Below are 25,977 nucleotides of genomic sequence, written 5' to 3'. Positions count from 1 at the left end.
ATTGGTACAGTGTAGAACGTGTGTGTCTGACTCGTATGTCACATTCACAATATTTTTGCACTGTGGACACTCAATGTCTTGGCGAATTACTTTTTCTCGCTCAAAGATTAGATTTCAATTTGTTATATCTCCTAAACCAATGCCGTCCCCCACTTGATTTTTGCGGGAATTACTCAGAAAACTCTCCCCTACAACATATCTAAGTGCCGAGGACATCGGTGAGGTGTGACCTTTTATGCATATTTACCACAATAATAATGGAAATAATAATGGCTTTGCTAATAAAAATTATGTAATTGTTCCATATATTAAAGGCACAAGCGAAGGCATACATAGGATATTAAAAGACTGTGGTTTTGATCCTGTGTATATGGTACCTAAAAAACTCAACTCGGTCATCAAGAAAGGAAAAGATCCACTTATTAACATTAAGCAAACTGAGTTAGTGTATATGCTCGAGTGTGACAATTGCGACGCATGCTATATCGGACAAACAAAGAGGCATTTGGAAACACGAATAAAAGAACATAAATCAAATATTAAGAAAGACTCTGATAACCACTCAGTAATTAGTAAACATCGTGAATCATTTAATCATGACTTCGACTGGTCTAACCCTAAAATACTGCACAAAGAAAAACACATTAAAAAGAGAGAAATTGCCGAAATGGTTCTCATTAAAAAAAACAACAAGACAATAAACCTTCAAAATGACACAGACAATTTATCTAAAATGTATGAGAAACTAATAAGAAATTTATAAACACTTAACTCTTAACTAGTCAGATGTTACTGACCTCTATATCATAATGTTTCTGAGTGCCGTGGGAAACGGACGTCTTTAGAGATCTTGCATGAGAAATCCGCTATAGGATGACTATCCGTTATATTAAGCTTTACCTTCATAACTGACCAACTGACTGTAAGTTTTTGACTCTTTAGTGTGTAACAATTTATAATCCGTTCTACAATATGTGGTACATTGTTAGTTGTAGATATGACTGACTGCTTCTACATCAGTCAACATACTTCAGTCATACGCTATATGTAACCTGAAGAGGATCGCAATTCGCGATCGAAACGTCGTTTTAGACTAATTTTCAATAAATTGCCAGATAAAGTCATTACATCGTGTTAAGTTGATCTCAAAGCCAGCTTGACTGGTACAGTAGCTCATCTTCTTAAAAATACCGCCTTAACTACTGACAATTTTGAAAAGGCGTAGACCGATCTTACCTCCTTTTATGAAAATAAACGTTTATTAGTTAATTCAGCAATCTAAGCTTTACTTTTATTAAAAAAGATCACGCAGGAGTCAGCCAGTGACCTCGAGAATCTATTGTATATAAATATTATGCGAATTTATTGTACGCTGGAAACTTTACAACGCCCAGTGGATAAGTGGGATGACTTTCTAGTCTTTATAGCAGTTCAAAGGGTTTGGATTCAGAATCCGTTAAGGTTTGGGAACAGCATCTCGTATCAACAAAGGAACCTCCCACCTGGAAACATTTCTGTGAGTTCTTGGTCACACGTTTTCTTTCATTACAAGCTTTTGAAAAATCTCAAAACATCCCTGCGAAAAGAAGTTATCATCACACGCAATCAAATCTCATCATCAAATTCAAAAGAGAAACCAGATGACATAACAAGTTCCTTCTTGCATCCTTTGTTTTGCAAAACATTTCTTGTATGGATGTCCCCAATATAACTCGCAGACCGCATAGCAACGTTACTCTTTAATAATAAAGCATGGCCTCTGTTATAATCGATTAGGAAAACATCGCGTATCTGAATGTCTTTCAACCCGACGATGTACAAAATGTGGCAAGAAGCACTATACAATGATTCACAAAAGAGTTCCATTAGGGAAAGAAAACTATTCTGAAAAAACAACTCCAAATGCTTCCACCAAAACTTCAACCACACCAGGTCCATCACAAGTATTACATTCCGCTATTCATCTGGTTTAGGCATCTCCCAACTGTATTCTATTAGCTACCGCGCAAGTTCTCATCAACACAGTAGGACGCATCATGAAAATCCGAGCACTTATTGATCAAGGGTCTGAGATAACGTTGATATCTGAAAAAGCCGTTCAAACATTTAAGGTTCCTCGCTCACAATCGTCCATTTCATTAATCGGGACCGGGAAATAATCACCTAACCGAACTCGTGGAATCACTTTATTCCAGATCACTTCTCTTTATGATAATTCAGAAGAGTTTCAATTTTCAGCTCATATTCTTACTAAATTAACCAGTTTAATTCCTTCAGCTCAAATTACGAACGGTCATGGCCACATTTCGATGGATTATATTTAGCCGATCCTCAATTTGGTTCTCCGGGATCTATAGATCTCATTATTGGCGCAGAACACTATCATCTAAATAATCATTAGGAAAGGTTTAAGAAAAGGACCGTCCAACACTCCAATTGCACAGTTAACTTCATTCAGCTAGGTTTTATCCGGCCCTGCCTCATCGGAAAGGCCGCGTTTTGCTGCTCGAAGTTATCATATCTCCATGGATTCTCACCTTTATGACCTTCTGCATAGATTTTGGCAATTAGAAGAGGTATCGGTAAGTCGCAAGTCCTTTATATCCCCTGAAGACCAACAGTGTGAACAACATTTTAAAGACACCCATTCTCGAGACGCTCAAGGCCGGTACGTTGTTCTCCTCTCTTTTAAAAAAATCACCTCATCTTCTGGGAAATTTTTATAACAAAGTATCAAAGATGATGGAATCTCTTCGAAATAAATTCAAGTCAAATGCCAAGTATTTAGAAGAATATTTGAAGTTCGTGAGTGAGTATGAGAACGTTCGACATATACAGTTAATAACAGAAGGAAGTATTGAACATCTTCACCCAAATTTTTATTTACCTCATCATGGGGTTTGGAGAGAGTATTACTACAAAACTTCGAGTTGTATTCAATGCTTCGAGCTGAAGTACATCTGGAGTTTCTCTCAACGAAATTCTTCACGCGGGCCCTAAACTACAGATGGATCTATTCAACGTGCTAATTTGGTTTAGACAATTTCGATGCGTTTTTTTGACTGATATTGAAAAAATGTATCGACAGATCAACGTTCATCCCGAATATTGGAAATTTCAGCGGATCCGATGGTCAACTTCTGAAGATATTCTTCAAACGTTTGACCTAACTACCGTTACGTATGCTATACGTCTAGCTTGTGCACCGTACTTAGGTTTACGCACCATCTCACAACTTATCGAAGACGAAGGCACAGACATTCCATTAGCAGTTTCTTGCCTCACGCAAGGCAGATATTTCGACGACATATTTGGAGGAGCGAAATCAGTTGAAAATGTACAAAAAATAGTTTATCAACTTTGTCAATTGTGCATGGCGGGCGGCTTCCCATTACAAAACTGGGCAAGCAACGATGCTAACGTTCTCAACGATCTTCCATCGGATTGACGAGTTAACCCGCATCCTATCTCAATCGATCAAAACTCTTGTATTGCAATACTTGATCTACAACGGCAACCTACGTCCGATTGTTTTCATTTTACTTTGAATCGTCCTTTCTCGACCACGATAACTAAACGTACTATCTTGTCAACCATCACTAAGCTTTTTGACCCTCTTGGACTGTTATCACCGGTAATCATCAAAGCCAAGGTATTAATTCAAAACTTGTGGGTCCACAAACTTGAGTGGGATGAACTACTACCAACTTCGATAGCTAATAAATGGATTGCATTTATTAATGATTTAGAAGATCTAAAAGCAATCACAATTCCACAATGGATTGGTATCAAACATGGATTTCAGATACAACTACATAGGTTTTGTGATGCGTCGATTCAAGCTATCGCCGCATTAGTTTATATCAGAGCGGTCAATTTAAAAGGAAAAATCACAACTTGCTTAATTACAACCAAAACGAAGGTAGCTCCTCTCAAGCGACTGGAATTGTCAGGAGCGGCACTTCTTACAAAATTAACAACCACGTTCTTCAAGTGCTCAATCTTAAGGAAATTCCTATATATTGGGTGAAGTAAAAAGTTCTGAGCGTTTTTCGCTAGATGTCTTTAGTGAGCCATATCTCACGATGTATACGAATCGGGTCATACTATGCGGCGATTTAAAGGTGATATTACGCTTCAAAAAAAGTTCTTGAACTTTGGGATTGTTTTTCAGTGTAAGGGATGGCGCACCGAAATTTAAACTAGTACATATTAAAAGCACATAATTAGTACTAAATTATGGTATAAGTGTTTTTTTCCATATTATTATTTTTTGTAATGGGTGTTCTTTTTCGAATGGTAGCATAAAAGTGATTTTTTGCTAAAAGGTTGGAGCAATAAAGTCGGGAGTAGGGCAATAAATTAGCACATAAAAAGCACTAAATCTCCGTTCATTTCATATGATTGTGCTCAGATTAGCATTCTAGCTTAATAGACGTTACCTCAGCCAGGGTTTGAACCTGGACCTTCCTCACTCTAGGCGGGCGTCTCAACCAATTCGACTACCAAGGCATGTGGTAATATTTATCGCAATAAACCGCCTAGAGTGAGGAAGGTCCAGGTTCAAACCCTGGCTGAGGTATTATTTTTCGCAATAAATTTCTTTAATTAGAATTTGCCAGCCATGGGTCGTCATGCAATTTCCTATATTGGTTAATCAATTATACTGGCGTTAAATAATTCTTTACGTTACTTATACACCTTGACCGAATAAAGGTGTCCAGGGTGGGGGGAGAGTAGGGAACGGGGATACTTAAAATCGCGTTTCGTTAGTTCTGTATACAGCCGACAATCCGAATCGGCGCGCAATTCTAGCAGAAAAATAAACGCGAGGATGTCATCAGTAGTAGGGGGAAGTGGGGCAGATTGATACAGAAAAATTTAATTTTATGTTGTGTGTCTCAGAAATGAGTTAAATAATATTTTATTTTGCTTTGTGCATAGCATAACGAATCAATATTATAATAGCAAAGAATAGAACCACCGAGTTAGAAAATAAAAATAATATGATGATTTGAAAGAAAAAATGGGTTTTGTATCAATCTACCCCACGTACGGGGCACTTACAATTAGATACATTGGATGGGGTACTTTGATGCAAAGCCTAAATTGTATGAGAACGGTTAATAATAGCAAAATTTTAATAAGAAAATCAATTTTTATTGTGAGAGATCATAATCAGCCTTGCAAAGTGTTAGGTTACAATCTTAATCGTATTGTAATTGTTGTAGTTCGAGAAAAGGAGAAAGTACAGATAATAATGTTTATACGGGAATTTATTCAATTCCTCAGGAACAGAAACAGTGACACCTTTGTCAGGAAAATATGTGTACGAAGTGACTGACGCAACGTAACGATACGATACGAAACTAACTTAACTTGACATCGTGACACACCACACGGTGAGAGAGCACAGAGCGCGCTACAGTCGACTAGATTCGACCAATCAAACCAAACCTATACTTATTCAGACAAAGATAGTAATGCACAATAAATCTTAAATTGTTATTTCCAACACTTCCCCTACAATTCAAGATTACGGATCTTTCAGCAAACTAAAAGATTATTAAATGGTACAGCTCAAAGACTGATTTACTGCATTCCAAGAAGAGATCTTAAATAGCAAAACTGATTTCGAGGAATCGGTTTCGTACAAATATCAGCCGCTTGTTCTCTACTACATACATGTACTGTACATTCAAGCAACCAATCATAACTTGATCACGCAAATAATGATAGCGCACGTGTTGTCTATGTGTTTAGTTTTCTTATGAAACTCGGGATTTTTAGACAGTTTCATAGCACTTGCACTATCAATAAGTAATATTGGCTCAGATTTCAAGGGAGCAATGTCCATGAACAACCTCTTCAGCCAAACCACTTCTTTTGCAGCTTCACACGCGGCCACATATTCAGCTTCAGTTGTCGAGAGACTAATACATTGCTGCTTATTACTTGCCCAAGTAATAGCGCCGCCACAATAGACACTTACCATACCGCTTACCGATTTACGCGTTTTCGGATCACTCGCGTAATCAGCATCACTATACACGTGAAGCACCTGGGGTTTTTCCTTTGCTGCGCTTGCTGAATAGCGAATTCCCATCGCCAATAATCCTCGCAGGTACCGCATGATCCTCTTGACTACGGCCCAGTGCCTCTGCTCCGGCTTTTCCAGAAACTGCGATGCGTAGCTTACCGCAAAAGCGATGTCCGGCCGGATGGCCACTGCCAAGTACATCAAGCAACCAATTGCTTCGCGATATGGTGCAGATGTCGGAAGAACCTCACTAGCATCCTTGAGATACTGATCAATGGGCGTTGACACAGGATTCGCTTCATCCATCTCGAAACGTCGGAGTACGGAGAGAGCGTAACCTTGTTGATGTACCATGATGGACCCATCTTCTTCTTGAGAAATCTGAAGGTTTAAGAAGCAGCCAAACTTTTCAATGGTGATTTTAAAATGAGACTGCAATTTCTTCAGGAACACCTAGATGTCACTCTGTCTTGTCGCTGCTATCAATCCGTCATCAACGTACAAAACCACCAATAGTTTATTACCGTTGACATTTCTGACGAACAAGCATGAATCTGCAGTGCTCTCCGACAGATCAAGAGCTGACACAACTTCCTTGAAGCGCTGATTCCAACAGCGAGGTGATTGCTTCAGTCCATACAAGCTCCGTTTCAGCTTACACACTCGATTGCTGCCATCTGAGAAGCCCTCGGGTTGCGTCATGTAGATGTCTTCTGTCAAGTGCCCGTTGAGAAACGCCGTCTTTACGTCAAATTGAGCAAGATGTAAGTGCTCGCTAGCAGCGACACTTAAGGGGTAATATCACCTTGTGTGCCGAAAAAGTAGGGTCATATTTCTGAATTTATTTTAAAAAAATGAAAAGATTTATTCATATTCGGTTTCGTCCGTATGAAAGTACATGTCTTGAAGTACATAAAAAATATTTTTTCCGATTTTTTAAACACAAAATGGCGGCATGTCAGCTCTCGCAGTAGTACGCCTTTCTTTTCATTGACCGCACTTGGCGTACCGCTACAGGTCGCAATTTTGCAGCTAGAGCAAAAGGTACAATTTTTTCTTAAAATATGGGCCAAAATCTAGTGAACATCGTAGGATTTTGTCGAAAAATTGTTTTTAAAATAAATGGCATCGATTTGAATTTTTTTCGTCACTTTTTTCTGAAAAAATAGCTCGAAAATTGGCTGTAGAATCGTCAAATTTTTATTTTTTGAAAAAATCCTACGATGTTCACTAGAAAATCATGTTTTGAAGCTACAGTTAAAATTTCAAGTCAATCGGATAAAAATTGTAGGCGCTAGCGGTACGCCAATCTTGAAAAACATGGTTTCGAGAAAAACGCGTTTAAAGTTTCAAGTAGTAGAATTTCAAAGAAATTTGTATTTTACCTCTAATCTGCGATGCCTACACCATATAACTGTCCTTCTAACTATCCTTCCAAATTAAAATAAAGATAAAAGAATAAAGATCACAACTGTATCGATCTCGAGTGCACTGAAAATACCTATAATTCGACTCTACGACCCGGGAAAAAATTGTCACATACGATCATATATGTATAATCATTATATGCTCATATACGAAAAATGTCCATATATAAGATACCATGTGTATCATATATGATCGTATATGATAATGTGTTTGTCATATATGACAGTATATATAACAAATACATTATCATATACGATCATATATGATACACATGTTTGTCATATATGACAGTATATATGACAAACATATTATCATATACAATCATATATGATACACATGGTATCTTATATATGGAAATTTTTCGTATATGAGCATATATGATTATATATGAGCATATGTGAAAATTTTTTTCCGGGGACTATGCTCAGAAAATCGAGTTTTGGACCCTTTACAATATTTTCCCCCTTATAATCATCTTTGTATATCATTCTTGGATAGTTTAGGGAGTGTTTAAGCCAATAAAAAAAAACGTGCCAAAAAAAGTTACAAGGTGATATTACCCCTTAATACCGATCGAAGTGTATCAAAGCGTACCACGGGGCTAAAAGTCTCCTGGAAATCCACTCCTGGCTTTTGGTTGAAACCGCGCACAACCAGTCTAGCTTTATATCTGCTAACTTCACCATTTGGATCCCTTTTGACCTTGTAGACCCAACGATTTGTGATGGCTCTACGATTAGAAGGCAACGCCGTCAATTCCCAAGTGGAATTTTCTGCCAATGACTGAAGCTCGTCCTTCATTGCACCTTCCCACGACTCCTTGTCGACAGATCCCATCGCCTCTCCGTAACTTCTCTGCTCAAGTTTAGCAACGTGCATCTCTGCAACATAGCGTTCCGGTGGATGCAGAGTCGTCCTGTCTCACAGACGTCGTTGATTGACGGGTGTAGGCTCAGGATGCATCTCCTGCTCTTCGATAACACTCCCTCGTGCGTCGTCCACATCGTCCTCCGACTTAGAATCAGCAATCACAGGATCAACTCGCATTGGAGCAACTGTTTCTTGCTCAGGAATTGATACAATCGCATCGATTTTTCTGCTTTCAGGCTCAAAAACAACACTCTTGCTCCGTACTATCGTTTTCCCACCTCGAATCCAGACTCTGTACCCGTCAATGTCATGAGAGTACCCGACGAAGACTCCTGGCTTGCTCTTCGCATCCCACTTGCGACGCCTTTCCTCCGGAACTCGCACGAAGCAGTTGGTTCCGAACACGTGCAAATTCTGCAAAGACACAGACTTTCCAGTAAAGATCTCATAGGGTGCTTTCCCATCTTCTCCAGCAGGGCCTGATCGATTAAAAAGATAGACAGCAGTGTTTACTGCTTCAGCCTACAATGTCTTAGGCAATTTCTTAGCCAAAAGCATTGTGCGTGCAGATTCGACAATCGTACGATTCGAGCGTTCTGCGCATCCGTTTTGTTCAGGTGAATAGGGGTTTGTGATCACCAGCTGAACTCTGTTGGCTTTCAAGAGGCTCCTCATCTTCTCGTTGTTAAACTCCAGTCCACCATCGCTCTGAAAAATACGTAATGGACGTCCGCATTGATTCTCAATAAATTTTAATAGCTCCTTGACCTCTTTCACAACCTCAGACTTTTCTTTTAGGAACTGGATGATGCGAAACTTCGAATAGTCACAGGTGAAACAAACAAAGTATTTTGAACCTCCCAACGGCTGTTCCTCCATCGGCCCGCAAACATCAGCATGCATGATTTCACCAGCTCTGGTAGCTCGTGGAGTCCTGGGCTTGAAAATGGCTCTTTGCTGCTTCCCCTCGACACAGGCTGTACAAAACGAATTATCCGCCTTCACACTTATACCACGATTTCGCAGGAATTTTTCTACATGACGCTTGCCCTGATGGCCCAAACGCTCGTGCCATACTTGAAGAGACTCAGTAGACGCCAGGTTGACTTCACAGACGGTATTTTGCGCAGACGTTACACGAAGGTGTAACTTGAACAGCATTCCATGTCTCTCTCCACACAGCCGCACAATCCCATCCTTGACGAATTCGCACCTCTGCCGATTGACTCGCATGCTGTAACCTTTGTCAACAACGACAGCAAGTGACACCAGATTGCGACGAGCATCCGGAACATAAAGCACGTCTTCCATGTGACACGTCAACCATTTTCCGTTTACCAAAGCCTCACAGTCAATCCTACCCTTACCAACAGCCTTCATCGTTGAATCGTTTCCAATATAAACTGTAAGTGGATTGACAAAAGCTTCATAGGTCACAAACCATTCTCGATGGAAAGAGTAATGATCTGTAGTTCCCGAATCCATTAACCAAATGGCTTGCTCGCACTCGACGTTCTCCGCTTCCATAACAAAAGCAAAACCACCAGCTCCCTGTGAATCTTTGTTATTGTTTTGCGGCTTCTTGTCCTTGTTCTTCTTGCAGTCCTTTTTCACGTGTCCTTTTTCACTACAGTCGAAGCACTTTGGCACCTTCTTCTTCTTTGTGTCAACTAGTTTCTTCTCGGAGACACGTGTAGAATTTGCACTGCTCTTGTGTTTGATACTAGCTGCTGCAACTAGCGCCTCCATTTTCTCTTGCTTCGCCTTGTGTACGATGCGACGCGAATCGTCGGCAGTGAGAACTGCAATCAGCTCCGTCAGCGTCTGTTTATCTTCGGGGCGTGCCCACCATGACTGTCGGAAACTCTCGTAACTTTCAGGCGTGTCCAACAGGCGTACCATAAGCGCTGAGTCGTCCGGCTTCACATTCAACTGTCGCATTCTGAGAACAAGCCCCTCGAATTTTGCAATATGGCTGACCAAATCGTCGTCGGGCGACATCGCAAAAACAAAGAATTCCGACTGGACTGCGTGCGCAGCTATCTTTGTCTGTTGCTCAAATATGGCGTGCAATTTCACCCACATTTCCCGTGCGCTTTCACAGGCCACGAGTAACGCCAACACTTTCGGATCAAGAGTCTTTACAAGAATTTGCGATGCAGCACGATCAGCTCTGTCCCATTTTTGCATAGATGCTGTATAGGTAGCTCGTTCCGTGGCATCTGCACTTTCCGCGATGAGACCAGGCTTTTCCAACTCACCGGTGCATACCTCATAAGCTCCCTCAACAGCTCTCAGTAAGTTCCTCTACGTAAATTTCCACGTAGTCCAGTTACCCTTCCCGGTCAGCTTCTCGATTCCGTGTATAATTTCCATGTTCGTAGCGATCACCAGCAAAATCTCAGTCCAACGACAAATCTTACTCACGCCGAAACACGATTCTCACGGACAAAAGAAACTCTTGTAATTACTTTCTCGTTCACACAGATCCACGGACCTCTGCTACCATGTTGTAGTTCGAGAAAAGGAGAAAGTACAGATAATAATGTTTGTACGGGAATTTATTCAATTCCTCAGGAACAGAAACAGTGACACCTTTGTCAGGAAAATACGTGTACGAAGTGACTGACGCAACGTAACGATACGCAACTAACTTAACTTGACATCGTGACACACCACACGGTGAGAGAGCGCAGAGCGCGCTACAGTCGACTAGATTCGACCAATCAAACCAAACCTATACTTATTCAGACAAAGATAGTAATGCACAATAAATCTTAAATTGTTATTTCCAACAATAATTAATAGTGTTTCACACTAAAACTTAAACTGTTTGGCAAATTTTCATAACAAAGAATAAAAACTAATTTTTCCTCAAACATCTATCAATTAAAAAAAAACTTTTTGTAATTAACAGTGTTTCACACTAAAACTTAAACATTTTGGCAAATTTCCATAACAAAAAATAAAAACTAATCTTTCCTCAAACATCTATCAATTGAAAAAAAACTTTGGAAATTCTTAAATGTAGGTACAGGAATTTAGAGGCAAAAATATAATAGTTATTAAAGAAGGTTATTTGGTTTCGTAACGATTAGCCTCTATTGCACATTATATTCACTTAGGTCAATAGAAAAAGAATAAAGAGATGACATTCGAGACGTGCTCTTTGAGAAATTTGGTTTTGGCAACAGCAAAATAACATCTTTGAAATCTACGCTTGCCTTATCTTCTACACTGGGGAAGACAAACACACGAGATCCTGGTTTTTTCCTGAGATATAACACTTGATAATCGGTCAAGTTGTATTTGGAAATTACTTTGGCGACGTAGTGAACGACGAACTTTTTCTTTTCAAATTTAATGAGTAAGAAATCTCCAATATTAATATTTTCAGGATTGAGCACATCAAGATCTAAATCCTCATCTTCTGGATCAGATGCAATTTCAAAATCTTCAACATCATTGTCACTTAATTTTACTTTATCATTCTGGCTGCTATCAGAGTCAGATTGTGGACGACTACTTTTTATTCTTAATCTTTTTAGTTTCTGATAATAATTATTTCGTCGATTTTAACTCTTTTGCTTTCGGTTTCATTATTTTAACTTGTTGTTTTCTTTGCTTCTCTTCGTGCAATCTCTGTAATCTATCTTTTTCAGGCGAATCAGTAAAGACTCTCGATTTCCCTTTCTCTCTTCCTTTCTTCGACGACAAAGCATTTTTGTCAATACCTTTTTTTGGATATGGTCTAACTACTTCGGGGGACTATTGGCGGAGAACTTTGCGGAACAATATTCAGAGACGATGTAACATCTTCTTCCATTCGATTTCCCAAAGGGTTTACTGAGATTACAGCAGCTGGTACGTCATCTGCTTCACAATTCTCGGCCACTTCATCATTTTTTTCATTTATATTCATGTCCACAAAATCTGACTCTTGTCTATTTTCATCATTCACATCCGTAACGTCTGGAACATCTTGAGAACTCGTATCAAATATTTCTATTGGTGCGAAATCGTCATCTCCAAAAGCAAGTCTATTAAATGGCCAAATACCTGGTTTCGAAAACCCGCTCGTAATATTCTTTGGGGTGAAAGATTCCAGGAAAGCTGATTTTGTTAGTTCAGCAATGTTATATATGGACAATGTCTTTCCCACATTTCTAACGTGCCAATCGTTAAAAACGATTTTCAATTTGCCTTTAAAGGGCCTAAAAATGCTGACGTCCAAAGGCTGCAATTTATGGGACGTGTGTGGTGGAAGAGACAAGTAGACGATACCATTGTCACGACAATAGTTAACTGCATATATTGAAATGTGAGACTCGTGGTTGTCACATATTATTAGAATAGGATTGTCCTTGGTGCATAAAGTTTGGCGCTGAATATGACGTAGAACTTGGACGTGCAATTCAGCAGTCATCCATCCGCTTCTGTTTGCCAAACCTAGACTTCCTTCCGGAGCTCCATTTAAAAAATGTTCTTTGTAATGCACACGTGGGAAGACATACACAGGAGGAAGAGCAGCCCCTGTAGCAGTAACTATTCCACTAAATGTTATAAGTTCTCCTCGTTCACTTGATACAATTTGTCCTACTTGTCTTTGTTTCTTTTCAGCCAAAACTTTAGGTGTAGGTAACACTTGTAGTAATCCCAGTTTCATCTAGATTTATTATACGGTCAGGCGTAAATTTGCAGCGAATCATTACTCTTTCATAATTGTCAAAAAATTCATTGACTGCCTTTTTATTAAACGCAAAACTTCTTGCTGCGCTAGTATTTTCCGGTTTTCTAAGGCTTAACTCCTGATTCCTATTTCTAAATCCAGCCGCCCAATCTCTTCCAGCACATTTATTCTTTTTCCAGGATTTAGGATATTTACATTCCAAGAATTCTGCGTATTCATAAGACAAAACCAGGACTTGCTGCAGAGAGAGCCCATAATGCATTTTGCTACAGTTCAACAAATATTCAGTAAAGGCTTTCTCTTGTTGAGTTGAGAACACCTGTGCAACAGTGTACTTGGACCCATATTTATTAGAAGTTGACGCTTCATTTCCTTCAGCAGTTTTTCGAAACTTTTCAATACGATGTTGCAAAGTTGCTGGTTTGATCCCGTATTTGTCAGCTGCCCTCCGTATAGACAATATCTTCGATATAACTTCGAATATAGCATTCTTTACGTTCTCTTCGTCGATGCTTCTCCTATCAGTCTTCGGCACAAAAGTTCGTACCATTTTCTGAAAAAAAGAAAAAAGGGTTTAGAAATTTCGTACACTTTTATACTACTGGAGCACTTTTATGCACTATCGGGGCACTTTTATACACCAGCGGGGCACTTTTATACACATCAATGCACCCCGTATCTCAGTGTATCAATGTACCCCAACAGACATTTTCGAAAAATTAAAATTGATATCAATTAAACTATTGAATTTATTTAAAAAACACGTGTAATCCTAATTACAGACTGGAATTACTTACCTTTGGTATCTTTAGGTCTCAAGTAAACGACGTAAAACAGCGTTGGAACACTTTTACATTTCACGTGATTTTTTAGTTGACCGCACAAAATACACTTGCTCTCGTCAAACGCCAACGGCTGACTGGCGGGCGGCGCGGCGCGGCTGCAACTGCTTTGTTCAAACATGAACAGACACGTTTTAGTGATGTCGCGGTTCGAATAACGTTCTTCAACTGTCACATATTGGTGGTGTATCATTGTACCCCCTACATCAATGTGCCCCGCTTCCCCCTACTGTTTATTGCGATAAATATTACCACATGCCTCGGTGGTCGAATTGGTTGAGACGTCCACCTAAAGTGAGGGAGGCCCAGATTCAAACTCTGGCTGAGGTATTATTTTTCGCAATAAATTTCTTTAATTAGAATTTGCCAGCAATGGGTCGTCATGCAATTTTCTATATGTACAGTTACGAAACTTTGCAAGTCATTGTAAAGAATCACTATGGTAGACCGAAACGCATGACTATCGATTTATTATTTTGCTTATTTGCGATTCAAATACATGTACTATATGATCCCCGAACAACTGTGTCGACTCTTATTGCCCGTTTTTTATTTATTAATCTGTGTTACAAATAATATTTTAGAAAGAATTTTTATTTATATTTAATACTGTATAATGAGTAAATGATGATATTCTTTCTTTATTCCAGGAAATAGAACGGATACATTTGTTAAGCATGAACGAGTTGCAAGTATTAGACTTGAGCCGTAACAATATAGGCCGACTTGGAATTGAAACATTTTCCAATCTTATCGCTCTTACAAGACTAGATCTGAGTCTCAATGCGCTACGCACGGTACATTGTTATTTTTAACATAAATTTGTCACAGAAATGTTTAGAAATTGAAAATTAATCTCACAATTTCATTTGTTTTTATAATCTTTCTAAACTTACCATTCTACATGTTTTATATTGATATGTAAAATACGTAGAATGGTAAGTTTAAAAACCTGTCCACGATTAAAATAATTAAGATAAATATCCCTACATGCCTCATTAGTCAAATTGGTCGAATGGTTAAGACATCTGTCACGGATAAAAGAGAGATCCAGGTGTAAATCCTGATCAGAGTGACATTTTGTCTAACAAATTCTTTTTAGTAATTTAAAGGATGCTCATTAGCATAAAAAATTTAATCGATTATTGATTTAAGTATGTTGAATTTACTGTTTCAATGACAAACTATGGCAACAAATAATCAGTGCATAGTTTGTGTGAAAAGGTATATAAATTCGTACAGAAAGGTATTATTAAGCTGCAAAAATCCAGTTTGGCCGAAGATGGCATATCTGTAGTTACTTGAAGGAAATTGTTTCATATTTTTTTTTAGATCTTTGTACATACATAAATGCACACACAACGCACACACGCATGTGCGCGCATACATGCCCACGCACACACGCGCACACGCACACACGTGCGCACACACACACACACGTGTATACGTACACATATATTTTTATATACATTATTACAAACATTAATTTAATAATTAATGTTTAGATTTAGTTTAAAACTGACAATTTTGTTATATATTTATAATTTACGTCATTCTTATATAATTTTATATCACACTTTATGTATTGCTTTTTACAGATTGAAGAATCATCCTTTGAGGGCTTGACAAAACTAAAATGGTTATCGTTGCAAGACAACAACATTCTAATAATACCAGCCTCGGCGCTTACAAGAATGCCATATTTGGCGCATTTGCACATGCAATTTAATCGCATTGCTGCATTATCCACTGAATTAATTCGTGCCACATCTACAAATCTCATGACTTTGGGTCTAACACGCAATCTGGTTCGCGAAATACCACCTAGATTGTTCTATAATTTTGAAAATCTTATCAGCATTGAGCTCTCTGGCAACATGCTATCTATTATTTCACAAAACATGTTTGCTGGTCTGGAGGACACTTTGCAAAATCTCGATATATCGTATAATCGATTAACAGCTATCATTGAATTGCCATTAAGAAATTTAGTTTCACTAAACTTAGCGGGTAACCAATTAAAACGAGTATCACCGGACACTTTCCAGTATTTACATAAATTGCGGTATTTAAATCTCAGTAATAATCCTTTGTATGGTGGTTTTCCGCCGATATTTCCTTCGTCTTTAGTCGATCTCGACATATCATATACAGAGCTCAAGATCTTGCCAACTGTGTTGTTGTTGAACCTTGAATCTCTAGAAAGGATTTCTCTAGCTGGCAATCACCTACAAGAAATCGATGAAAGCAGTTTCCAGTATCTCTATAATCTCACGACAATTGATCTCTCAAATAATCTCATTGAACACATCGATAACAATGCCTTTGTTGGTCTCATAAATCTTTATTCATTAAATTTGCGAGATAATAGACTCACATCGTTTATTGGTGAACATTTTAACACAGGCACTGGTTTGGAAATTCTTGATTTGTCCGGCAATCGCATCAATCAGTTATCTCAAACAGTATTTGCAATTCACCCGAGGCTTAGACAACTCGATCTTTCAGACAATAGATTTGTTCAATTTTCCGGTGACTACATCAAGTCACAACAGTTCTTGGAACGGTTGGACCTTTCTGGCAATATGCTACGCCATGTAAATGAATTTACTTTCTCACAAATGGGGAGATTGCGTGATTTGGATCTTTCTGATAACAGAATTGAATCGGTATGTAATGATAGACATTATGATAGATATTGGCTTTCAAGCTTTCGCGGCTGCTGTCTTCTTCAGTAATGGTTTCCGGATGGTTGCCGCGTCCGTTTGCAGTGTGGTGCCGACGTTTCGCAGGCGTTGCAGTCTGCATCATCAGGACTGGAAGACTCTGATTCTGAGCTCCCTTGCGTTGCGGTAGTCCTTAAATACCCGTGTCCCCATTTGGGGGGGTGAAGAGGTGGGGGAAGGGCCGGAGAGAGGGAGAGGGGGAGTCAGCCAATCGGAGCGTTGTAGGCTAACTAATTAAAAACCGGGAGGGTGGTGTACCATATCGAGTTAACTTGATAGCCTCTATCGCGATTTAGATTATCAGAGTGTTTCAAGATTTGGAACACTTTGAGAACGAAATCCTGAAGAAGGCTCCACTAAAACCCTCCAAATGGTTCCAATACGTGGACGACACCTTTGGCATCTGGAACCATGGAAGGGAAAACCTACCTCAATTTCTTACTTTTATCAACTTCCAGCACCATAACATTCAATTCACAATGGAGAATGAACAGAACTCCCAAATCCCCTTCCTGGATGTATTGGTCCGCAGGAACGAGGATGGCACCTTACGCCACCACATCTACTGTAAACCAACACACACGGACCGATACCTCTATGCAAACTCCCACCATCATCCCACCCAAAAGAATTCGGTGATCAGCTCTTTAGTCCACAGGACATTCTCCATCTCGGAACCAGCTGCCCTTGACGGAGAATTAAACCACCTCCACCGAGCCCTGACAAGAAATGGATACAGTAGTAGAAACATAAACCGTACAATCCAGAAGCTGACAAACAAGAAACCCTGCCTTAACAACACCAGGACGCCAGAGGTAAAGAAAGAGAAGAAAAAGGCGGTGGTACTTCCGTACCTCGGAGGCACGATGGACCGCATTAGCAGAGTTTTGTGCAAGCATAACATTAGAGTGATATTGAAACCACACAACAAACTTTTTCAAATGCTCCCCAATTCCAAGGATCGGAGACCCCATTTGGCAGCGCCAGGGGTTTTACAAAATCCCGGTTGCGGAAAAGTGTACATAGGAGAAACCAGGAGGAAGATCAGTACACGAATCAAAGAACACCAGCGATGTACCAAATACGGCCACTTTTCACAATCAGCCCTAGCCGAACTCAAGATTGAAACCGGACACGTCATCCAGTTTGACAAAGCCACCATGCTGGCCCCGTCCCGAAGCTATTTCGCACGAAAACACCGCGAAGGCCTTGAAATCTTGAAACACCCTGATAACCTGAATCGCGACAAAGGCTATCAGATTAACTCGATATGGCACACCACCCTTCCGGTTTTTTAATTGATCAGCCTACAACGCCCCGATTGACTGACTCCCTCTCTCCCTCCCACCGGCCCTTTCCCCCTCCTTTCCACCCCCCCAAAATAGGGACACGGATATTTAAGAACTACCGCAACGCAAGGGAGCTCAGTATCAGAGTCTCCCAGCCCTAATGATGCATACTGCAACGCAACGCCTGCGAAACGTCGGCACCACACTGCAAACGGGCGCGGCAACCATCCGGAGCCATTACGATATTATGATAGATAAATATTATGATAGATATTAGCAAAAATAAAAAGGAGAAAATATGATAAAGGCAGAAGGGAAAAATAGAACAATGAAAAGAAAGGGAAAGAATATATATTATATACAGTATAAAAATAAAGTCTCTCTATTCTTCTAAAGGCAGATGCACAAAATGAAAACGTTTTGATCGTAATGATAGTTTTATTTTACTTAACCAAGTAAAATAATGAAATATAGCGATAAATATTAAATAATATACAACTAACACAAAAAAAGACATTAAAAATACAATTTAAAATATTATAGAGTACGAGGTCTGTCCTGTAAATACGTATAAAATATTCATAGCGTCTGATACTGGAGGTGGGGAGATGAGATAGTGGGCTCCCCCTCCACTAATAGACTAAGTCAACATCTGACAAACGGACAGTCTTGCAGGTTTCAACACGCATTGTGTACAGCTAATTAGGCAGACCCCTTATACAGTGTCTCGTCGGTATGGAGCTTTCTCTGAGTGATGAGCAACGCATAAAAGTTAAATTTCTTGCTAAACTCGGCAAGAACGGCCGGGAAATTCACGAAGCGTTGGTATCAGTGTACGGCGAAGATGCCATGAAAGAATCAACAGTTCACAAGTGGTTGAAGCGGTTTCGTGAGGGACGGGAAGAATTCAAAGACGATCCTCGTCCAGGGCGCCCCTCCACTTCATCTTCTGTTGAAAACGTGGATCGTGTCCGGAATTGTCTGAACAGAGATCGTCGATCAACTGTTAGAATGGTGTCGGACGAACTAAATTTAAGTAAAACGGTCGAGATGGGCGTTGGATTCTCCACCACGACAATGCGCCTTCCCACACGTCCTTGGTTGTGCGCGAGTTTTTGGCACGGGCCTCAATTACCGTCACCGACCACCCGCCATATTCACCCGATTTAGCACCGTATGACTTCTTCTTGTTCCCCAAATGCAAAATGTTGCTTCGGGGACGGCATTTGGGGGACGTAGAGGCCATCAAGACAGCGACGACGAGGCAACTGAAGAGCCTCAAAGTGGAGGACTTTCAAGGCTGTTTCCAGCAGTAGAAACGGCGTTGGAGCAAGTTCGTTGCATCAGGGGGAGAGTATTTTGAGGGGGACAAATTCGATTTACTTGATTGATTGTCAAATAAAATTATAAAAAAACAATTATACGTATTTTTGGGACAAACCTCGTATATGAATGCGCTAAGAATAAAGTTAGACTGTAACAAACTAAATATTATTAATAAGAAATATGACTATTACGTAAATTTACAGGTCATTATATAATAAAATTATTACAGGTAGACGAATTAGCCTTCCATAACTCTACACAGCTCCAATTGCTAGATTTATCTAACAATGTTCTTGAAACACTGAACGAGCGCACAATGGAAGGTCTACTTAGATTAGAATCTTTGGATTTAAGCGACAATCGACTCGCCTCATTGCCCGAGACCGTTTTCGATTCGTCGAGAATTCACGCTGTGGAGAGCATTGATTTATCTGGTAATCGTTTTAATGAGATACCAATCCGCGCTTTGCAACGGCAATTGGTATCATTATTCAGTCTAAAATTAGCTCGTAATCGAGTGGTAGAAGTGTTCACACAAGACGTCATCAATAATGTAAAGGAGCTTGATCTTTCCGAAAATCCTTTGAGTGAGAACGCAATAGGTGACATTCTGGGCGAAGCAAAAATCTTACGCTCACTGAATCTTGCCAATACGAGTATTAAAATTATTCCCAGATTAGAGACGCCGTTTCTCAAGCATCTAAATCTTTCAGACAATGCAATTACAGATATTAAACCAGTTACGTTGGAGCGAACTACAATGTTAGAGAGTCTAGATTTGTCGAAAAATCGTCTGACAGATTTTATGAACCTGATCAGAACCTTCAAAAATCTTCCAATACTTCAGAATCTAGATATTTCCAATAATGAAATAAAGAATATTAACGAGAGCAACTTTGATGGATTAGCTACGCTACACTCCTTAAAAATGACAAATTTGCTGAATTGTACGAGGATAGAAAAAAATGCATTTAGATCGTTAACGAAACTGCGACTTCTACATGCTTATAACTATCCTAAACTAGGATATTTTGACGTACAAGGTATTTTGAAGCATATGAAAAATCTAGAGATATTAGACATTGAAATAAAAGACTCATCAGTGGGCAATGAGCAGTTATCGGTGCGTAATCACCCTTATTTACGAGAACTGACATTACGAGGAGAAAGGCTGCGCAATATTCTTTCAAGTTCACTGGTCGGTGTACGGGAACCAAAATTGTCCCTGAGTTTAAAGGATACTTCTGTGGATTCGATACCAACAGCCCTCTTTTTTCCAGTACCGCGTTCCACTAAGATTGAATTGAATGTCTCTGGTAGCAAGTTTACCAATCTCTCACCTCAGTTATTAACTGCTTTGGATGAACGAAGGACTTTCGTAAAAATTAGTGGATTAGATAAAAATCCGATCAATTGTAGTTGTGAAGCAAAACATCTGTGGAAATGGCTTAAATTATTGGGTAATAACGTGCCCACTGTTGTCTGCGCTAAACCTGAGTATTTAATGGGTGCACTGCTGAGCAATCTCACAGAAGAGTATTTCTTGTGCAATCGTACAACACCAACGAAGTTACAAACAACAGAAACCACACCTTTGACAAAATCGACAATCCTAGAACCAGAGATTATTTGGACCGTTGCACCAACAGTACAAAACCATCATAATAACCACTATAATAATGATCATACAGGTAAGTTATGTTAGCTTGTTAGTTACCAAGCATATGTTAAAATATATATAACTCGATATTGAGGTGTTCGTGTAGTCAAGCTTCCAGTTTCTCTAAACTTTTGACACACCCGTTAAAACATACAGCGTGAAGGATGCGTACGAAATGTAAATATTTACATTTCTTTTCTGCATACGAGTACAATGTTTACAAGAAGCTCGGCCATATTCAAGCATTGTAGAGAAACTAAGAAGTTCAAGACCTCAGTATTAATCAATCTCGCAGAAGGTGGTTAGTTCATTCAGTTTATCTCTCTTGTGATTTTCGTGACAAGTTTATATAAAAATGAAATTTTCATTTAGTGAACAAGTAGACATGCTCCTCATTTATGGAGAAGCTCAGCAGAACTCAATAAGGGCACAAGAATTGTATGCTGAACGATATCCAGATCGTACGCATCCTTCACGCTGTATGTTTCAACGGGTGTGTACAACTTTTGTAATTAAAATATTTTGATATCTCAAAAAATAGCGGAGATATTCCAGGTGATCAAAGTTCTTGCCCCACCCTGTATATATACAGGGTGTTAATAAATCATCGCATTGGCGGTATACCGTCGGATAGCGCGCGAAATTCTAAGAAAAATGCCGTTGGTTACAAGTCGATCCGAGCATTACGTTCCAAGTAATTAATTATTGAAAATTAATAATTTGGGCCAATCAGCGCGTGAGCCCAACGGACAGGAGAAGAGGCGCACGCGATGGGCACGCTCGGCCGTAGCCGCCAGCACGCGCGGACGCATACACCGAGCGGAGGGTTAGACGGCCGAGCGTACCCATCACGTGCGCCTCTTCTCCTGTCCGTTGGGCTCGCACGCTGATTGGCCCAAATGATTAATTTTCAATAATTAATTACTCGGAACGTAATGATCGGATCGACTTGTAACAAACGGCATTTTTCTTAGACTTTTGCGCGCTATCCGACGGTATACCGCCAATGCGATGATTTATTAACATCCTGTATATAGGATTTTTTGATAAATCTTAGGTGCCACTCATGTCAGTCCAAAAAAAGCGATACACCTAAGATTTGTCAAAAATCACCAAAGGTCCCCGCACAAAACGCGGGGAAATTTGGTCCCGGCCACATTCGATGAAACTGTGCTATTTTGTACTTCGAGTTATGCTGACCAAAAGTTGCCAAGGACGCAACCCGATTCTATGAGTCATTTTAGAGCTACAGAGGCTCAAAAGCTCGGAAATGAGGCCACGCCATAACGCTATCCGAGCAGAAATGAATCTAGTTGGTACGATTTAGAGGCTAGTAGCTAGATAGTACTGACTAGATAGATGTTCTAGCTAGTCACTACCTTGTGACTGGGTAAAATTTATAACCAGTCTTTGTTATCGAGCTACTGCTTAGTCATTAAATATAAAATATTCTCGAGTGAAAATTGATCTAGCCAATCTTATTTTACGGCTAGTGGCTGTATCACGCAAGCTAGATATTTTACCTAGCCATTGACTAGCTTAGTACTAGCTGAAATGTATGAATAATCATTTGCTATTTAGTGCCTGTCCAGTCGCTGTCCAGTAAACAAAGGAATAGATGGCGCTGAAAACCTTTAAAAAGGGGCTAGCTATTATGCGCAAACGCACTCACACACACAGTAAAGAGGGTTTGGAGTCGTCAAATACTACGGGAGTGACGAACCGTAGGGCCCTTATCACTACTGACACACACACACGCACTCACACATACACGCACTCAAACGCGCGCACACACACGCACACACACTGCACACACGTACCGATGAGAATCCAGAATAAGTCTAGGTCTAGGACAACTAGCATTATGGCGTGGCCTTATTTCCGAGCTTTTGAGCCTCTGTAGCTCTAAAACGACTCATAGGATCGGGTTGCGCCCTTGGCAACCTTTGATCAGCATGACGCGAAGTACAAAATGGCACAGTTTCATCGAATTTGGCCGGGACCGAATTTTTCCCGGATTTTGTGCGGGGTCCTTTGTTACGCCTCCCGCGCCGCAATCGCGAACCTCGTCACCCGCAAAAAAGCACAACACGTCGCGTACAAGCACAACACGTCGCGCGCGCACTCACACGCGCTCCAATAAATCACAAAGGATTCAAAAGGGAACGATAAGCTTTATTTCGCGAAAGAACGTCCGCGTAGTTCGAAATCTAAACTTCGAATTCTAATCGATACAACAAATCGTTTACAAAATTAATGAAATCGATATCTTGGCAACCCGCCACGATACCGGGCGTCGCTTTTCGAACGCAGGCGTAACAATATAATAAATTGAAAACATCGTAATTTGTGCTACTGTTTTGTAAATAATTAATATTTTTACAAAAAAATTTTCTGCCATGAGTGTTTAATACTGTATTTATAGATTGTTTAGATAAATATCAGTATATGTATATATATATATATTTAAATTGACAGCAGGTACATCTTCAATGAACAACATTTCAAATACTGACGACACTCTGATTATCGGAATCGTTGGTAGTGTAGTGGCGTTTATTGCAATCATTATTATTACGATCTGCATTTGCCGACTACGTTGGAGTAATCAGATGCAGGAAGCCAGAATTGCAGCGATGGCAGCGTCTAGCATTCATGAAGCATCAATGATTCGGCCAACAAGTGCTTATTCGGGCAAGATCAACCCTCATGATCTTTATGTAAGCTCGTACAATGGATCGACTTTAGGATATGGTGGTAACAATTCGATCCCATCGGCCACTCCTGTGCAAATGGTACCCTATGTGCAACCGATACACATGATGCAACCTATGAATCCACTTCCACCGTCATCACAGCAAATCTACGGATATTATGATAACCCATCTTTTCCCATGTACATGACGGAAAACAAATCAGACAGATAACATAGTTCAACAAAAATACTTTTCTAAATCAGAGAAAGAATATACTTTCTGTTTACATGCCGTATTATTTTATTATTAATTATAATTTTGAAAAATTTTAAATTAAAGTAAAAAGTTAATGACTATCATATAATGCTGGAAATATTTTATTTCATTCAAAATTGAGTTTATTGTTAAAACATTTTCTCTTTAAAGAACGTTTATTACAAAGATTAAAATTAATAAAAAAGTTATATTTAAATTGGATTACACTGTAAGAAAATTGTAATTTAAACCATTCAAGAATATTAATAATCTGCCAAATAGTTTTCAATTGTTTATTGAAATGTAAGAATTTTTTATGAATATAGTAATAAATAGGGGTGTAACTTCGGGGAGGTAGGCACTAAGACGCGTTACTTATTAATTTTCGGCGAGAAAAATAACGGGCTAGGACCTCGAACCTGGGACCTTCCACATACCGGGCGAATGCTCTTCCAACTAACAAGCTATCCAAGCCCACGCTTGAAATCCCTCTGACTTATCGACAATTTTATAATAAAATAGGAATACTTAGAGACCCTCTAATCAGAGTCTGGCTATAAGGAAGCATGCTGTGATTGGTCCGCCATTTTTCGTCAATTCACGCCAGATTTATAAAGCGGTAATTATTCAGTTTAGTTCCTTCACCTACAAAATCGGATAAAATTGGCTCATTCAACGCGTTTTTGCTTAAAACAAAAGAATCTGGCAGAAAAAAGTGTTGCTCTGCCTTGCGAAGCGAGATATTAATTGTTAATTTGCATTTCGCCGGTATGACAGATTTCTTGACTAAGAAACCGACCCTAACAGTGGTTAACGTCATACCGACGAAATGCAAAGTATTTTTTTCTTTACTAACTGCAGAGTGAGATAGTACGATAACACATATTTCTTTCTCTCTCACGGAAATTTAACGAAATTTGGCGGATACTTACCTTACCGGTGATATGGCCAGACTGATTAGAAGGTCTTTAGGAATAGTATACTAGTAGCGCGACTCCAAAGCGATGCATGATATCTCACTCAATGGTTCGATAGACCATCGTATGGATACAGAGTGGCCACATCGCCGAAAAACCCTCTATAATATTAAGTTTAATAATATTAATAAATAAATATATGTTATTAAGTTTATCAAATTCAGAATGGTTAAATCAATATGGTCTGTGTAAAAATAAGATTAAAATTTTTGAAAAATTTGTAACATAGAATTTTTTCGTGTTATTAAATATAAATATTAATATCATAGGCCGGTATTCGTAGTGTTCTTATTTCAAAACCCTCTTAAATAGTATTTTAATACGACTCTGTAAGACGGCCTTGAATATAACACGTACAGCACAGCAAGATTTCAACGACATTGTAGCAACATTTTACGGCAAGGTTGCAACATTGCTCAACTTTGAAGCAAAATGTTGCTGCAATATTGCAGCGGTAAAATATCCACCTGCAGAAATATTACAATGTATCAACATTACAGCAACATAGCGATATAATAACATATAAACATAGCAATATAATATATGTATAATATATGCAATAATACTTTGTGTATATTTATATTGTATTAATATTGAAGAAAAAATTTATGAACAAATTTCAGATTTTAAAGATCATAGGCTGCTAACAATATTTTCGCGGCCGTATGTGAAGAACTGTAAAGTCGCTGTCGCCCACGCAAGTTTTAACCACACTCAATGTCACTTAACCTCGATGATCGGACGGGCTAGCGGTGATCCTTTGGTTCTGACACTTCCCTGCCGAAAATGGTCGATTAAAGCCGATTAAAACAAAAAGTAATCTGAATTGTCTTTCAAGCTTTCGCGGCTGCTGTCTTCTTCAGTCGTAATGGCTTCCGGATGGTTGCCGCGTTCGTTTGCAGTGTGGTGTCGACGTTTCGCAGGCGTTGTAGTCTGCATTATCAGGGCTGGGAGACTCTGATACTGAGCTCCCTTGCGTTGCGGTAGTCCTTAAGGGTCCTTTCTGGTTTGTTAGGTCAAAAAAATCGAAAAAATTTTTTTTGCATAATTTGATAGCCCAGGTGTGTAGAATATTGTGATAAAAGCACAAAGGGTAAATGTTCACTATAGGGGAGTCAACCCCGATGACCTTGACCTTGACATATGTTGTCAAGGTTACCCTTCTGAGTATCGCTCAG

General features: G+C 39.4%; 2 protein-coding genes across 2 annotated transcripts in view; both read left to right on the top strand.

Annotated features, from left to right (window-relative positions):
• LOC105557585 (chaoptin) overlaps positions 1-23,925 on the top strand; it is an 82,597-nt gene extending 58,672 nt beyond the window's left edge. Inside the window, exons 5-8 of the mRNA XM_012004861.1 lie at positions 14,521-14,667; positions 15,469-16,539; positions 19,441-20,902; positions 23,350-23,925. Coding sequence (XP_011860251.1) covers positions 14,521-14,667; positions 15,469-16,539; positions 19,441-20,902; positions 23,350-23,798 — 3,129 coding nt within the window. The 3' untranslated portion in view covers positions 23,799-23,925. The remainder of the gene's footprint in view (positions 1-14,520; positions 14,668-15,468; positions 16,540-19,440; positions 20,903-23,349) is intronic.
• LOC105557584 (putative uncharacterized protein FLJ37770) lies at positions 18,428-19,408 on the top strand. The gene has a single exon (XM_012004860.1). It carries the CDS (start codon positions 18,621-18,623, stop codon positions 19,053-19,055), a length of 435 nt encoding a protein of 144 aa, XP_011860250.1. The 5' UTR covers positions 18,428-18,620; the 3' UTR covers positions 19,056-19,408.
• Positions 23,926-25,977: the final 2,052 nt, after the last annotated feature.

Source organism: Vollenhovia emeryi, unplaced genomic scaffold (assembly GCF_000949405.1).
Source record: "Vollenhovia emeryi isolate VEMERY1.0 unplaced genomic scaffold, V.emery_V1.0 DF939450.1, whole genome shotgun sequence".
NCBI lineage: Eukaryota > Metazoa > Arthropoda > Insecta > Hymenoptera > Formicidae > Vollenhovia > Vollenhovia emeryi.
The sequence above is the reverse complement of the archived record's forward strand: the minus strand, read 5'-3'. Positions and strand labels throughout refer to the sequence as shown.